Consider the following 17,092-nt stretch of genomic DNA (forward strand, 5'->3'; position numbering starts at 1 on the left):
GGGGTGGGGGAGGAAGCAGGAGCCGGGGTTCTGGGCTAGCTGCCCGCCTTAAAGGTTCCATTTGCACTTCCTCCCCGCTATCCCCCGCCCCCCGCCTCCCCTCCAATAATCAAGGCCAAACAAAACAACCAACCCGGCACGATCACCCACCTGACGGAGGCCACTTAAGCTCTGCGGGGCAGCTGTCCCTGGGCCGTGTCGAAGGCACAGGTCAGAGACCGCCAGCCGAGGACAGGCTGATAATCCTCACTGGGATCTGGCTTTAGCCCTGAAAGGGACCCGAAGAGGCATCTGGGCCCTAGGCCTCCACGTACTTATTAGCAAGAGGCCACCGGGCTGGGCGCTGGGGAGACGGGACAAAGTCCGGCCCCCTCCCGGTACCCCAAAGTGCCAGCGATCATATAGAGCGAATGGAAGTGGGGCTGCAGCACCAGGCCACCAGCTCTATCAGCATCAGGATAGAGGCAGACAGCTCCGGAGTTTCACCCACAGTCTCACAGCTACAACGTGCAAAGGGGCAGATTTTGAACTCAGGTCTGGCTGAAAACACATCCTTTATTCTTGAGGAAGCGGTCTCTTTCTCTAAGACTTCATGATTCTCTTATTTGCATCGGCCAGTGCTCCACGATTTCAGAGAAGGAATCCCCAAATGTTTCTTTCTCACCTGTAGCCTATGACAGAAAGTTGCTTAAGTGAAACTAGAGGGGTGCTGATGCCAGCTCATACTAACTTGGGAGAGCCTGTAGTTAAATTTTCACGGGGGCACATTTACACGTCGGAAATGGACAAGCACTGCAAACCAGCCTTTGAATTAGATTGTCATTGGTTTCTAGACTCAGGAAAGTGATAGAGAAAATATTCATAATGCTGATTTCAACATAAAAGTATATAATAGGTCCATTTTTTTTTTCAGAGAGCCAGTTGTTAAACATGTATTAGAACACCTTTGAGTACAACTTTTAAAACACACATTTTTTGGTGGGAGAGGGAGGAAGGAGACCTGTGATTTCCTGAGGGTAAGAATTGGACCCACCAAAGCCAATGGGCGCCCCTGGTGCCATGGGGACGCCAAGCTTAAATGCCCGAGGTAACAAGGCCAGTCTAGGTGTCCAGGTAAATATACTTTCAAATACAGGTCATTATTCTCCTAAAGTCAACTTTCCCATGAGACAGACATGCAACTTTCAGGGACAATAGGAAGAAGAAAACATCTCCAATACCAAGTACACAAGCAGGTAAGATAGAATCCACACTGAACCGGATTGGAGGAGCAGGAGTATATGCAGCATAGAAGACAGAACCACATGGGGGTGGGGGGGCCTCTGGACCAACACATAACACATACCACCTTCAGTCCAAACCATGGGGTTCTCACCAATATCTAACACCCTCAGCCAGGCGGGGCCTGGAATCGTATTCATTGGGAGCCCCCTTTCCCAAGGAAAAGACTGAGTGTTAGCTCTCCTCAGCCATCTTTCTGCTTATCTCTTAGAACTGTATTCACTGGACCAGCCACTTCCTCCCTTTGGACAAAAAAAAAAGGCAGTCAAATTTTTTGTTTGTTGTTCAGTTACGTCTGACTCAGTGACCCCTGGACCCCAGGACGCCAGGCCCTTCGGTCCTCCACTGGCTCCTGAAGTCTGTCCACACTTGTGCTCATTGCTTCCATGACACTCTCTGTCCATCTCTGCCGTCCCCTTCTCCTTTTGCTTTCAGTCTTGCCCACCATCAGGTCTTTCCCAATGAGTCCCATCTTCTTATTATGTGGCCAAAGGAGTTAAGCTTCAGCTTAACTTCAGTATTTGCCCTTCCAGTGAATAGCCTGAATTGATTTCTTGAAGCATTGACTGATTTGACCTTCTTGCTGTCCCAGGGACTCTCAGAAGTCTTCTCCAGGGGCAGCTAGGTGGTGCAGTAGATACAGCACCAGCCCTGGATTCAGGAGGACCTGAATTCAAATCCGGCCTCAGACACATAACACTTACTAGCTGTGTGACCCTGGGCAAGTCACTTAACCCCATTATCTAAAAAAAAAAAAAGTCTTCTCCAGCCCCACAATTCCACAATTTAAAAGCGTCGATTCTGTGGCACTCGGCTTTCCTTAGAGTCCAGCTCTCCCAGCCTACATTGCCGCTGGGAAGAGGCCACAGCTTTGACTCTACAGACCTTTATCAGCAAGGTGGTGTGTCTGCTTTGTAGTCTGCTGTTCAGATTTGCTATAGCTTTCCTTCCAAGGAGCAAGCATCTTTTAATTGCATGGCTAAGGTCACCATCTGCAGTGATCTTTGAACCCAAGATATAAAATCTGACACTGCTTCCATTTCTTCCCTATTTGCCAGGAAGTGATGGGACCAGCTGCCAGTTCACTTCAAACCAGAGAGATGCTTGGGAAAAAGCAATTCCAATAAATGGAGGTCAAGAGTGATTAAGTGAGGGCAGCTAGGTGGCACAGTGAATAGAGCACTGGCCCTGGAGTCAGAAGGACCTGAGTTCAAATTCTGCCTCAGACATATAACACTAGATGTGTGACTCTGAGCAAGTCACTTGACCCCAATTGCCTCACCAAAAAAAAAAAAAAGAAAAAGAAAAAAAGAGTAATTCAGTGAGCAAAAGAAGAGGCACACCCTCCAGCTATCTTCTTTGAATAAAGTGGATTCCCATGAATTCACTTTAATAAGATAGAGACAGACAAGGATGAGATTTGCCAACCCAGTCCTTCCCTTGGGAAATGAGGACATCCATTTTTGGACATGGCCAGCCTGGGACATGGTTTAGCTTGATTTTACACTTCTGTTGCAAGGGTTTTGTTTTTCCTTTCCAACTGATAAGTATGTGGAAGAGACCCCCTCTCCCCCCAAAGGAAAAGAGAAGAGAAGGCAAGCCAGAAGGAATCATAGACAAGCAGAACAGCTGGGAAAGTTACATGTTGAATTTTTAATACAGGGTGTCCCAAAAGTCTTAGTGTAGTTTTTTCAAAGTTTGTATCACTGTCTTTTGTTTTTTTAAATAGCACTACACTTTCCCCAGTATGCCAGAACACATGGACCTGGAGGAAAGTGTTTGGACAGTGCAGAGACAGAGGTGAAATGTAAAATGCTCTCAGACTTCATCATGCCTTGATATTTCAAGCACCGACCTCCCAGGACAATGGAACAGTAATTATACTGCTATGTATACTGCTGCTTCTCCAAGGTTTTTGTGTTCTGTCAGTATAAACCTTTTTGCCCTACTTTGTGTTTGGCATTTCTTTTATGAAGAGGAAATAAACATATTTCCTATGCTCTACTATCCACTGAATACCCTTCTCCTCCCTACCTTTGGAAGACTAGAAGTGAGTCAAGACCTAAGGAAGGAAACGAGCACTTAATAAGCACCTACTATGTGCCAGGCATTCTTGATGTACACTATCCATGGAGTGCCTTTCTCCTCCCCTCTTTAGGAGACTCCAGATGTGAGTCAAGACCTAAGGAAGGAAACAGGCATTTATTAAGCACCTACTATGTGCCAGGCACTGTGTGAGACACTTCACAAATGTCTCAGTTGACTCTCACAACAAGTCTGGGAGGTAAGTGCTATTATTATCCCCATTTAACAACGGAAGATCCTGAGGTTATAAGTGACTTGCCTAGGGCCACACAGCCAGTAAGTGGCTGAGGTCGAATTTGAACTTGGGTCTTCCTGATTCCAGGCTCAGTGCTCTATCCACTTCATCACCTAGCTGCTGCAGACATTTCAGCTTGAAGTCATTTCCCTGGAGTTATGGAATGGAGGTGTCAAGAGCCCAAGAAGGTCCCTTAGTAGGGAGGAAAAGGACTCAGCAACCAGGTCTGACTCCCTGCCCTCCAGCACCAGCACCTCCTCTTTTTGTCAGGACCCTAAAATGGAGAGGGTTCTGGTTGCTCTGAACGCCTCTTCAAGCAGACAAGCTTGGATGTTAACAAATAACAACTCATTTCTGATAGACTTCGGCTAATGCCCGCAGCAGTCTTCTCCAGTGGAAAAGGTCACTCTCAAAGAACAGAGCAACAGCGGGGGAGAGGCATGCTCCCAGTCTATCTTTGGGGAAAGGGGATTCTCAGGAATTCACTCAAGAAGGACAGAGACATTCCAAGCAAAAGGCTTCCAGGGAATTCATGTTCAACGGCTGACAGAGAGGGAGAGATGTGCACTTCCTGTCTTTCCCTTGGAAGAGGGGTTCAATTCAAAGGGGGAGACAGGAGGAAAGGAGAAAGAAGTGGTCAGGGAGTCTCTAGGTTACAGAGTGGAAAGACCACGCGGGGGGGGGGGTGCCGGGACTTGACTTGAGTTCAAATCCTGCTTCAGACACTTTCTTAGTTGTGTGATCTTGGCCAAATCACTTAGTCTTTCTCGGCTTCAGTTTTCCCATCAGTAAGATGGAGATAATAATAGCACCTTCTCCAAAGGATTGTTTTGAGGATCAAATAAGATAATATTTGTAAATCTTTAGATGAATGCCAGCTAAGATGGTGCTAGGCTGCCCTATGTGGGGAGGCACAGGTGCCTTTCTCTGTCTCTCTCTGGGAGTCTCTCTCCCCTCTGGATCTCTATCTCTCTCTCCCCCCCCCCCGCCCCGGTCTCTCGGTCTCGGTCTCCCCTCCCCCCCAGTTTGTGGGTCTCCGTCTCGGTATCTCTCACCCCACCCCCACCCAGTTTCTCGGTCCCTCTCTCTAGATGCTCAACGCCGCCCCCCCCAGTCCAACCCCGCGTCTCTGCCCCTACCCCCAAGAGAAGGAGGGGGCGGGCCTTCGATCGGTCTCCCACCCGGAGCAGGCCCGCAGGCTCCGCAGGCCCCGCAGGCCACGCCCCTCGGCGCTGCCCGGACTCGGTCTGGGCCCCGGGGCGGCTCCCACAGCGACCCCGGCGCTCCATTGGCCGCCGCTTGCGTCGCTCCGCTGCGCTCTCCGGATTGGTCGAGCCCTCGAGGGGCGGGCCTACGAGGAAGGCGGTGGTTGGCCGGCAGGGAAGCCCTATAGGGGCGCGGCACCGGTTTTGAAAGCGAGGCTGCTGGGAAGACTCGTGTAGCAAAGGTGCTCCCGACTCCGAGTCCTTCTGCTTCCCGGACGCGGCGACAGACCGGCGAGTTGCCATGGTAACCTCTCTCCCGGGGCCTAGCCCTTGGAGCCTTCCCCGGGCCCGGAGGAGGAGCCGATCGTGGGCCGGGCCGGGCCCGGCCCGGCCCCGCCCTGCCCAGGCGCCGGGAGCCTGGGTTCAAATCTTGCCTCCGGCCTTCGGCGCTGTATGTGCAGTGCGGGGAGGATCCTTTCCCTCCCGGGGCCTCGAGCCCCCTCCCCGCACCCCACCCCCTCAAAGAGAACGCTGGGCTCGGCGATCTCTCCAGGGCCTCCTGAGGACGCCGGGGCCCGAGAGCAGTTCCGGGGTGGGTGAGGGGCGGGGCAGTGCCGGGAGTGCCCAGGCGCGATCGCGTTCCTGATCCTGATCCCGGGCAGGGCGGGGCTGGTGGGCGAGGGATTTGGGTCCCTGCACGTGGAGAGCTCTGGAGGGCCTCGGTGCTTCCCGGAGAAGGGAGGGGCCCGAGGGTGGACCCGAGATGATCAAGCAGTCAGTCCCACAAGCATTTACTAATTGATGTATGTAATTGTGTTCTTTCCCCTTTCAGCAGTCTCCCAACAGCACCCTTGGGTACAGAGCTAGCTTTGCCGAAGAGGCAAAGGTCATTTCGGAGCAGCTGCAAGGTCATGGGGGAACAGATATATCTACCATAGAGGCCGAGCTCCCACCTCCCGACTTGACTTCTTCTGCTTCTTTTCTGGACCTACCAACCAGTAACCAGATCCAAGTGCAACCCAGTGACAGCCCACTTCCCCCCCCTGTTCTAGATCCTAAGCAGGAGCCTTCCTCAGCCCCCCCCAGTGACCAGGGCCTTCTGTTTCTCAAAGGGCTGCCAGCTTTGGAGGAGGCTGCCAGCCCTGACGATCCGGTCAGATGGCAGCTTAACGTGACCATGGAGCTCTGTAGCCTGTCCCCTGATGCTGTACAGGCTGGTGATCCCTGCTCCTTGGCCCCCCAGCCAAGCACTGAGCTCAATAAGACCTGTCTGCTTAGCTCAGGCACTCCCCTGGCTGAAGCAGCCCAGCCAGAATGCAGCCAGGCTCCAGATGACGGGGCCAGTGGGGAAGGGGCTCTGCTCAAAGTGCAGGACCTCTCAGACACGCCCATCAATAAGACTTTCTTGTTTAGCAGGGCTACCTTTGTGACCTCCACCCCACACGAAGCTTCGGAAGGGCTGAAGCTGCTCAAAGGGGCATCTCTTTTCTCCTTCCCAGAGAGCCCCCAAGCTCAGGAAGCACCCAGTGTGGCTGAGGCAGCCCAGCCCAGTGCCAGACGCCCCCAGAGGCCTCGAGTAGCCACAGGCAGCCCGCCTAAGGCCACCCCAAAAAGTGGCCCTTTGGGAAAGATGGGCCAGGAGAAAAGATCCCTGGGTGGGGCCTCTTTAGCTGTTTCCAGGAGGGGGCATCAGGCCCTTCCTTTGCCTGGGCAGAAAAGATGGTCAGCTGTCCCCTTCAGAACCTCTGGCTTGCCTGTCCTGTTCAAGTCCAGAAGGGAACCCTTGGCATCTCCAGGAGCTAGGCAGCAGAAAGGCAGGAGCAGTGAGGCGGGCAGGATGAAGGAAGCAGAGCCACCCGCCAAAGCAGGGAATAATCCGCCCTCGGCAGTCAAGGTGTCTCAAGTGAGTAGCTGCCCTGTCCTGTATCTGGCACTGCCTTGACACACTTACTTCCTAGGCATTTGTGTCCTTGAGGGGGAAGGTCAGCCTGTTGCACTGGTAGAGGAAATGCTTGTCAACTGACTGACAGGCTGGCCACTGAGAGGTGCCCGTGCACTTCACGCACAGTGCCTGGCGTTGTATCCATGCTTATTCCCCAAGCCAGTCACTGCGAGTTCATCAGGAAGGCCTAGACCTTTGGGCTCAGCTCTGCTCTGCCACATCAGGCCATGGCATTTACCCTCCCTGTAAGGACATCAGATCCTCCACTTCCCAGCTGGGTTAGGGGTACGTCAGGTGACTGAGGCAGGAGCAGTGGCTAAGGGACTGGGTCCTCACTGCCATCTGCCCTTCCCCTGTCAAGAGCCAGCAATCCAAGTAAGAACAGAATCGGTTAAACAATAGTGCTGATAGAGTGTGTGTGTGTGTGTGTGTATGTACACGTGCGCTTCAGCTCCTCCACAGCAAATCGGTGCCACCTCGCTTCTCCGTGCATCAGAGAGGTCCCAGTGCTCGGGACCCGAAATCCAGGGACCCTCAGGCAGCTCGAATTTTGAAGCCCTTGCCTTCGAACCAGGGCACCCAATCCAGAGTCCCGGCCAGGACAGGTAAGTCCTCTGAGCTCAGGAGTTTGGGAAGAGACAATTATAGAGGGAAAGCTTGGGCGCACAGTCACTCCCCAGGCTCTAGTCTCCTTCCCAGCGTTCACCGAACCAACTGAGCTTCCTTTAGTAACTAGGGCTATGAGCTGAGCAAGCTGGGGACTAGATGGTGAAGCTGCTGCTGGGTATGGAGAGCTCAGAGGAGAACCCCAGTCCTCATAGGGGCACCAAGTCCAAGTCTATTTAAGAGTGAGGCCCCACTGCAGCTTGGGGTGCATAATCAGTGCCTGTGCCCAGGCCTGCCTCTGCCTGCAGCCTCTAGTCTCTTGGCCACAGACTATTCTGAGGCCCCTTAAAGATAAGCAGAGCCTGAGCCCTGAGCATCTTGGGGTTGCCTGCCAGCAGGGTGGCAGCACTGATCCCACCAGCCCTCCCCTTGCCCAACATGATCCCACCTGGTTTTGTCCCCTTCTGTTGTAGATGAGCAGCCCCCCAAGCAGGACAGGAAGCCCCAGCCTTCTTCAGGACAGACATGCCCCCAGGTAAGGGAAGTCTGGCCTCCCAGCCAGAGGATCCCTCTCTTTAGACCTAGATTTCTCCTAATGGCAGCTTTGATGAAGGGTAGGGAGCCGGCCAGGCCCTGGGAAAGAGATGAGTCTTGTACACAGGCACATAGGGGACCTTTCTTTTCTTCAAGATGGAGCTTGGTATGACAGGCGACTAGATGGCATCCCAGATGGAGCCAGGCTTCAAATCTGCCCCACATAACTTACTAATCAAGTAACCCTGGACAAGGCAACCTGCCTGAGCCTTTGTTTCCTCATCTGTATAATGGGGATAACAACAGCAACTATTGTGAGGACTGAATAAGATGATGGAAGGGAAGCATTTTATAAGCCTTTGAAGCACCGTGCCCATTAGAGCTTAGTGTTATCCCGTCCCCTCCTTCTCCCCTTTCCCAAGGGAGACTAGCAGGATCCTTGTTCTCCTGGGTAGGGAGGGTGGCTGGTTTTGGTTAGGGCACAGCTGAAAAATTTGAACTCTTTCCTATGGTATCTGTTGGGACAGTGCCTTGTGCTGCAGAAGCAAGTGGAAGACCTCAAAAGCCAACTAGGTATGGAGGGCAGGGGCGGGCGGGCAGGGCAGCCCACTTGTCTCCAGCAGCCAATCCCCCAGCTTCTTCCTGGCAGAAGGCCAACGGCATGGAGTGGGAAAGGGGGGTATAGAGTGGGGGGTGGGGATGAGAAGTTAGAGCAGAGAGAGGCAAGCTAGCAAGAGGGCAGGCCTGCTGCTCCTTTCTCTCCCCCAAGCCTGTCCTTCACAATTCTTCCCAGGGTTCTGTAGCCTCATGAGTACCAGGAGAGATGAAATCGGGGATGAGGGCATTGGTCCTGGGGTGGCTGGGTAGACACACAGAGGTTTCGACTGTGGGCTAAAAGGTATCTGCTGTCCGGGGCCTAATGAATGCCCTTTTATTCCAGCTGCCATGCAGTGCCTTAGTGGGGAGCTCCAGGACCTTCGAGGTTAGTAGCCAGAGCCGAGGAAGGAGGCTGGCTGGGGGCTGGAGCAGCGTGGGAGGTATGGAGGCTCTCTGTGCTCATTTCTTCCTTCCTCTCTCCCTCGGCTCTGTTCGACTGACAGGCACAGCCCGGGATCCGTCCACAGCAAACACTGGGGGCACCACCTGAATGCCAGGCCCCAGACTCCGGGGCCCTCTTCTCCCAAAGCGGGCCCTAGCATGGAGTCTTTCCAGGTTCTTGTCTCCCTTCCTCCTCCCTTACCTCCATTCCCCACCCTAGGATGTTGGAGCTAACCACATGGGTGGAGGTCTCCCAGTTCTGATTGGAGGGCCGGTTGGGGCCAAGTTTTGTTGAGAGGCCTCATCATTGCAGGACATTAGCACAGTGACCTCCAGCTATTCTGAGTGGTTGTTCCATCCCCACTTGGGACTGTACTCCCCCACTTTAGGTGGAAATGCCAGGAGAGAGCTGGGTTCAAATCTCACATCTGATGCTTCACTGACTGTGTTACGTTGGGCAAGTCACTTCATCTCTGAGTTCCCTCATTTGTAAAATGAGGCTAATGATTTCTTCCTGTTTCGACCCCAGTTGTTGTAACACTCAGACGAGATGATCAAGCATCCTTATTAGGCTCTCCTGGCTTTTGTTCCAAAGGGCTTGGATGCCAGAGCATGCACACTGAGAGGAGGCATTTCCTGACTGGGAGTTCTCCAAGTGATTCTCATCACAGATGCCCCCCAAGTTGTACGGCATCCCCTCCTTCCAGACTCCCACTCCTCTTTCTGTTTCCTTTGAAGTGATTTTAAGTGCAGATGAAACTGAGGCCCAGGGGAAACCAAGTAACTTGCCCAACGTCACGCAGATCATAAGCGTCACAGGCTTTGAATGCAGGCTTTCCCACCTCAGAGCTGAGGGCTTTATGCTAGCCTAGGCAAGAATAATAAAGCATGGAGTAGTGGCAGTTTGAGTGGGAAAGGTGGGGGCAAGTCAGAAACATTGACTAGCTTGGATTTGGCCTGGGTTTGTTTGGGGAGGGGGGAGGGGGGTATCATGGTATTGATGCAGTTTGAGATGTCAGTGGGACCAGGGGAGAGTACCTGATAAGAATTGGGCAGTGTGAACGGTTCTGGAGGCCAGGACTCTCTCTGGCTGCTGGAGAGGCCCAGCTGATCCATATGAGGGCAAGGAAGTAGCCAGCGCTTCTGTCTTGTCTAAGGCGAGGCCTCTTTAGGGTTAGTCTGCTGCGTTGTTAAGTTTTTAGCAAGGTTCAGGCAAGGGGATGACATCCTTTTAGGTTAGGAAACGCAGGTCCAGCCAGATAGTGTTATCATTCAGTTTAAATCACACTTTCAAAATAGAAAGAGAAATTCACAGGTCACATACGGTCCTCTTCCTTGTGTATTGAAATGTTTGTGTTGTTGTTTTATGTTTAATAATAAAGAAAATATCAGAAAACTGATCTTTTTGGCATGTTTGTCCCTTTAAGCTGTTAGTCTAAGCCAGTGTGGGGCCCAGCAGAAGCAGCCCTGGTCCCTCCAGCCCGATCCTCCCCGTCCTATCTTGGTCGCCAGCTGCTGCCCTTCAAGAAGTCCTGTGCTTGAAGCCAAGGCTTGCCTTGTGGGCGCTCTCCTGGCGCCTGAAACCATTTTAATTAATACTAGAAATTCTTTGTTCTCAGTTCTGAGGCCTGCTTCTCTGGGTTGGGGACAGATCTATTGGGAAATGAAGTGATGGAAAAAAAATAATTTTTTTTTAATCCACAAAGTACCTGTCCTGAGTCCTCTTCTCCCCCTGCACCCATGGTGACCTCATCATCTCCCATCTCCCTCTGTGGCTGACACCAGGTCTAATTCACAGCCTCTGTGTCACACTGGAAGTCTTGCAGGCGTTTCAAAACCCAAACATTTTGCCCCCAAAACCCTCCCTTCTGCCCAACTGCCACCCCCCCCCCCCCCCCCGACCTCTCACCCAGGCTTGCCAGCCAGACTCTAACTACTTCCCACTCAGCATTTAGTTAGTTCGCTAGGCCTTACCCTCAGGGAGCTTCCATTTGAACTGGGGAAAACTCCACCTAAAAGCTGAGCTTTTGCCAGGAACTAGGCCTTGAGGCACTTCAGCTCCAGGGTCAGAATCCAAGGCGGGGGAGGGGGAGACAATGCCTGGGGGGCAGGCAGGTGGTGTGGGAAAGCTATGGGATGCGAGGGTGAAGGAGCTGGCAAGGTCACAGTGAGGGTGAACAGGAGGGAGGTGCCGAGAGAGCTGGCATTCCCCTGCCCATACCATAGTCTGCCACCCTCCTACACACAGCTGATGTGTGAGGCTCTGGGCTGGGTATTTTAGGTGAGAAGCTGCTGGCTCACTGGGTGGCATGTCTACTGGGAGCGACTTCCAAGGCTGGAGGACAAGAGGCACAGGGCATCACCTTAAGGCAACTAACGACAGAGTCCAGTGCCCCCTAGCACTTCCTACCACCCTCTCTCCCTCCCTCCCCTCCATTCTCCTCTCTCCTCCCTTCCTTCTTCCTTCCCTCCCTCTCTCCCCTCCACTCCTCCTCCCTTCCTCCCTCCCTCACTTCCCTCCATTCTCCTTCTCTCTCTTCCTCCTCTCAACCTCCATTCCTCCTCTTCCTTCCTTCCTCCCTCCCTCCCATATCCTTCCTAGCAGTCTTCGGGCTAATTCTAGAGAACCTTGAGTAGTTGAGATCAATAGTTTTCTACTCAGGTACACATAAGATACTTCAATTCACAACTGCCGCTAAGTGGTGCAACAGATAGAGCACTGTAGGCGAGAAGACCTGAATTACAGTTTTACTTCAGACACTTCCTAGCGGTGTGACCACAGGCAAGTCACTTCACCTGTTTTCCTGTTTCCTCAGCTGCAAAATGGGAATATTAATAGCCCCTATCTCCCAGGGTTGTGACGGTCCAATGAGATAATAACTGTAAAGTGCTTAGCACAGAGTCAGGTACACAGTAAACACTATATAAATGTTAACTGTTATTATTTTATCTTGGGTGAGCAGGTCAGCTTTGAATAGACCAGTCACAGGGAGGCCAGAGCAAGATCAGTCAATCGATCAACATTTATGAAGCACCTATTACGTGCCAGGCACTGTGCGAAGTGCTAGGGATACAAAAAGAGGTGAAAGGCAGTCAGTCCCTGCCCTCAACCAGGAGCTCACAATCTAATGGGGGAATCATGTGCAAATATATACAAAGCAAGCTCTAGGTGGGATAAGTATGAAGTAGAGCAGAGGGAAGGCTCTGGAATGAAGAGGGATTCAGGAAGGCTGCCAGTGGGAGGTAGGATTTTAGTTGGGCCAGAAAGTAAGCCGGGGAGGTCAGTAGTCCTGGTGGAAGAAGGGGGTCAGCCATCCCCAGAGGCTAGAGATGGTGGGTCTTGTGTATAGAACAGCCACGAGGAGGCCAGTGCCACTGGATTGAGTAGTCTAGGAATGAGGGGATGAGAATCTGCACCAGTGGGGTGGCAGTGTCACCGTGAGGGAGAGCTGCTACAAAGGTGCAAAGGACACCTTGGATATGGGGGGGCAAGAGTGAGGAGTCCAGGATGATGCCTAGGTTGTGAGCCTGGGGGACTGGGAAGATGGGGTGGGGCACAGTAATGGAGAAGGTGCGAGGGGTGGGGGGCGGCAAGGTTTCGAGGGAAAGATCACGAGCTCTGTTTTGGACATACTGAGTTTCAGGTGTCCACGGGACATTTAATTAGAGATATATGAATTGGAGTTGGAGATGAGAGACTTGAGGTCAGCAGAGAGCCTGGGGCAGGATGGGTAGATGTGAGAATCCTCAGCATAGAGACGGTAATAAGATCCATGGGAGCTGAGGAGATGGCCAAGTGAAGCAGTCTAGAGGGAGAAGGGAAGAGGCCTAGGACAGAGCCCTGAGGGCCACACCTACCGTTGGAGGAGGTGATGGGGGAGGATCCAGGATGCAAAGGAGACTGAGGAGCAGTCAGAGAGGAAGGAGGAGAACCAGGAGGGAGTGGGGTGTCCCGGAGAAGCGAGTATCAAAGAGGAGAGAGTGATGACCCGTATGAAAGGCCAGAGGAGAGGTCAAGGAGAAATAGCCATTGGATTTGGAAACCAAGAGATCATTTGTAACTTGCGAAAGAACAGTTGCAGTGGAATGAAAGGTCAGAAGCCAGATTGTAAGAACGTATGAAGTGAGTGGGAGGATAGGAAGTAGAGGCAGCTAATGTAGACGGCCTTTTGGAGTTTAGCCACACAGGACACCCACAGCTCATCAGTCTCCATTGGCACATCATTCCACCCCCACCGTCCTCGGCTCTGTAGGCCTCATCTAGGCAGCCTGGGTGGGGCTGAAAGGGGGTAGACACTTGGCCTGCAGTCAGGAAGACCTGAGTTTGACTCCTGGGCAAGTCACTCTGTGCCTCAGTTTCTCATCTATAAAAAGGGGGATAATAATAGCACCTATTGCCCAGGGTTGTTGTGAGAATCAAACGAAATAACATTTCGTAGCACGCTTTGCAAACCTGCAAGTCCTGTGTGAATACCACCTTTTGTTGTACAGAGGCACTAGAATGGGCTGGGGGCGGCTCCAGGCCGCCATGTTGTACCTGCGGCCAATCGCTTTCCCCTCTGGGGGCCTAAAGGTCCCTCTGGCTCTAGCCTTGTGCCATTCTGAGCTCAGAGAGGCCAAGGCCAGCTTCAGTGGCTGCCCACCAAACTCCCCATGAGCCAAGCTGCTGCGGGCCTTTCCTGCAAGAAATGTCAGACCTACCCACTAGCCAGCAGGGCTTTCACTCCAACCCTCAGTACTGAATGCAGACACAGAGGCCTCAAACAGCTCTCCTGAAGGGCCCTTCTTTTGAACAGGCTTACCTTCCAGGCCTAGATTGCCTTCCTTTCAGGTCTGGCAGGTGCCTCATGCCGATCTCTGTCTTCCTCAACTCTTCAGCCTCTCACCCTCACTTCTGAGTGGCTGCCAGGGTCTATGGATTTCACTTGGCAGCATCTCTCAAATCTGCCCCCCTTCTCTCCTCTGACCCTACCCCCACCCTGGTGCAGGCCCTCACACCTGGACCAGGGCAGTGGCTGCTGGGGGGGGGGGGGGGGCGGCGGGAATAGATCTGCCTGCCTCGAGTCTCTCCCTACTCCAGTCCATCCTCTAATAGACCACCAAAGTGATCTTCCCTCTGGTTATCTCCCTCTGCTGATCTGGGCTGCAAAAATGACTCCACTGGATTTCTCCTTGGATTTCCTGATCACTGCTTGGTCTAGTCTTTTTCCTTGATCTTTGTTAGTTATTGGAAAGAGCTGGGCTGCACCACTTCCTTCTACTCTGCCATCTTTGCCAGTCTCCCACGTCCCAAGGATAGGAGACACAGCTAGGAGATGCAGCACAGTGCATATAGTGGAGTAAGTGCTGGCCCTGGAGTCAGAAAGACCTGAGTTCAAATCCTGCCTTAGACACTTACTAGCTGTGTGACCCTGGGCAAGTTATTCAACCTCTGCCTCAGTTTCTTCTACTGTAAAATGACAAAGCTGGATTCAATGGCCTCTAAGGTCTCTTCTACCTCTGAAGCTGTGACCCCATGACCCTTCCAAGGGCCTGTGGTATGGCTATGAAGGAGGCTCTCTGCACCTAGCTGGGCTGGCCCTTGGAGGACAGATATCCCTAGGGCTACCCAGCCCCAACCTGAAAGCTTTGCCAGCTCAAGGGGACAGATGCCAGGACTCAACGGAGACACCAGGGGAGGACTTGAGGGGGACACCAAGGCCCTTCTGGCTCTCCCTATTGGAGATTTTAGCACCAGCATTTTCTCCTGCCTGACTAGGCTTAAGGAGGTTTTTTGCTGGCTTTCCATCAGAGAATAGCGCCACCTGGCTGAGGCCATTACAAGAAGCAAATATTCTCCATGCCAACATTGCCACCTCCCCAACCTCCAAGATGGTCAGTTTGGGTGCCCAGAATGCATCCAGTTGCTGAGATAATTAATTGGCTTTGGTGTTTCCCACTTCCCGTGTTTGCTTTCCTTTCCCTGCCAATATTATAACGTCATCACTTGAGATGGGAGTGTAAAAGAGCCCAGAGAGAGCCAATGCTCCTGGCACGGGTGAGCAGGACGAGGCTTGAGCAGGCCAAAGACACCCCAGCCTTTGATCACTTGGCATCTGGGGACTCTGGTCTCTGCCCACCTCCTGGAAAGCCTCAGGGCACACACCCCCCACCCCCCCTCCACCGGGCCTCAGAGCCCAGAAAGCACTTAGGATCCTAGAACATCAGAACTGGGAGGGACCTGTGAGATTAAACATCATCATCACGTAGAGGGGGAGACTCTGGCCTCCACCGTTTTCACCAGCTACCCCCAACACCTACAATGCGCTGCCCTCCTGTGTCTCCCTCCCTCTTGGCTTCCTTCAAGTCAACTAAAAACCCACCTTCTAGAGGAAGCCTTTCCCCATGACCCTTGATGCTAGGGCCTGCCCTCTGCTGATGACTTCCTTTTTATCTTGCAGGTGTGAGATCAGATTTGAACTCAAGAGAGATGAGTCTTCCTGACTCCAGGCCTGGTACTCTATCCACTGCACCATCTAGCATGATACTCAACTCCTAACAGTGAAGCGATGGACTCAAGATGTAGAATGAGACTTAACATTTTTTTGAACACAGCCAAATTTGTTATGAGAATTGTTTTTTTCTTAACCCTGTTTGCCTCAGTTTCCTCTTCTGTAAAACAAGAATCATAATAGCATCTATTTCACAGTTGTTGTGAAAAGCAAATCAGATTCTATTTATAAAGCACTTTACTTAGCACAGTGTAGACAGACACTAAATAATAAATCAATGCTTGTTGACCCTCAGGGCTACCTGATACCATGGGAAAGGATCCATTAGGGATACTGGGATTATGGCTCTTTCACCAAAGGCCGTGAAGGTGGCTGAAGCAGGCACTGTGGAGCCCTTAGACCTGGGTCTGACATCAAAGATGCCAAGGTCACTCCCTGCATTGGGGGCCATCAGCAGTCCTCCTGACTTCTGTCATGCCACTGGACTTCCAGTGACTCAGGAAGAGATGCTGCCTACTTTGTACAGCTCAGCCTCCTTTCAATCCAATTCACCTGCAAGTCAAGACACCCTGTGATGTGATCGGCCCTCTTCCAAACAAAGGACAAACAAAGCTTGTTTGTACAAAGCTGTTTGCAGACTATTTGCTCAAGGTCTCACTGCTAGAAAGTGGCCGACCAGATTAGAAGTCATCTCCAAAGCTTGTACTTTTCCTGCTCTGTCACACTCGGAACAGTGTGACACATAATTGCAAAGTGACATTCCCTCTGAAAACCAACTCTGGACCAGCCCCCGACAGTGATTCAGGTGTGGCTATCTTCCTCTTACTGCATTCTTCTCTGCAGCCCTTGTCTACACCTTACTCACCACTTGGGCCCTCTGCAGCCTCCTTGAAGAGCAGCCAGGCCTTTCTTTGACAAGAGGAAAGTGAACCCCAAGCCACGGATTCCTGACCACACCTCATCTGCTTGGGTGACCTCTGACAATTGAGGGACCAGCTCTCATGAGAACAAAAGCTCTAAGAACAGCTAATCCCCAGCTGGACCAAATGACTGCTGGGCTCCCAATCAAGACACAGCTGATCCTAATCTCACAAAAGTGACTTCGTAAAGCCCTTCCATCACCTCTACCCACCCCCCCCCCCACTCCCCAGGGACATCTGTATTTTCTATAGGGAAGATGAGCACAGAAAGGTGCTGTGACCTAGATGCACCCCAAGTTTAATCTGGCCTCATCAGCTGCATCATTTCCCACCAATCGGCCTCAAGTGTAGAATAGGGACAATAGCTAGCTGCTGGGAGGATCCTATTTGTAAACAGCTCTTAGCAAAGTACCTGGCACACAGTAGGGCCAGTACTTAAATGCTTGTTCCCATTCTGTTTGCAGAGCAGAACTTGAGGCCAGATCTTCAGGATGAGGCCTGGCAGGTGGAAAGCACCGCCACCTGGTACCAGGAAAGGCTTCTCTTCCGTAGGACAGCAGCGGAAGACTCTAGGAGAGGGGCCCAGGTGAGAAACGCAAAGAAAGATGTTCCAAAGGTGGGGAGCATGGCACATTTGTTGACACCAGAGGATCCAACAGGAAGCCCAAGAGTTGGCCTCGGCAAGGTTGGCTGAAGACAAATGGACAGGGGAAAGGCTGGAAGTCAGTTGCCAGGGTACTCATTCTAGCCCGCCT

General features: G+C 52.3%; 2 protein-coding genes and 1 long non-coding RNA gene across 4 annotated transcripts; 1 reads left to right on the forward strand and 2 right to left on the reverse strand.

Moving 5' to 3' along the window:
• Positions 1-371: 371 nt before the first annotated feature.
• Positions 372-5,116, reverse strand: LOC144455036 (uncharacterized). 2 transcript variants are annotated; one of them, XM_078147945.1, is made up of 3 exons: positions 4,741-5,116; positions 3,379-3,463; positions 372-671 (listed from the first exon to the last, which is right to left on the reverse strand). In XM_078147945.1, exons 1-3 carry the CDS (start codon positions 5,107-5,109, stop codon positions 661-663), a joined length of 465 nt encoding a protein of 154 aa, XP_078004071.1. In that variant the 5' UTR covers positions 5,110-5,116; the 3' UTR covers positions 372-660. The 2 variants fall into 2 exon arrangements, with proteins under 2 accessions (XP_078004071.1, XP_078004070.1); XM_078147944.1 differs by lacking the exon at positions 372-671 and having other exon boundaries at positions 2,935-3,463.
• Positions 5,027-10,322, forward strand: LOC110202684 (uncharacterized). The gene is made up of 7 exons (XM_020978949.2): positions 5,027-5,110; positions 5,639-6,709; positions 7,200-7,353; positions 7,828-7,889; positions 8,416-8,461; positions 8,829-8,870; positions 8,989-10,322. Exons 1-7 carry the CDS (start codon positions 5,108-5,110, stop codon positions 9,033-9,035), a joined length of 1,425 nt encoding a protein of 474 aa, XP_020834608.1. The 5' UTR covers positions 5,027-5,107; the 3' UTR covers positions 9,036-10,322.
• Positions 10,320-16,529, reverse strand: LOC144455037 (uncharacterized). The gene is made up of 3 exons (XR_013483678.1): positions 15,719-16,529; positions 11,148-11,261; positions 10,320-10,579 (listed from the first exon to the last, which is right to left on the reverse strand). It is a non-coding gene; the product is annotated as an uncharacterized LOC144455037 (long non-coding RNA).
• Positions 16,530-17,092: the final 563 nt, after the last annotated feature.

Source organism: Phascolarctos cinereus, unplaced genomic scaffold, assembly GCF_003287225.1.
Source record: "Phascolarctos cinereus isolate Bilbo 61053 unplaced genomic scaffold, phaCin_HiC Scaffold_8;HRSCAF=390, whole genome shotgun sequence".
Taxonomy (NCBI): domain Eukaryota; kingdom Metazoa; phylum Chordata; class Mammalia; order Diprotodontia; family Phascolarctidae; genus Phascolarctos; species Phascolarctos cinereus.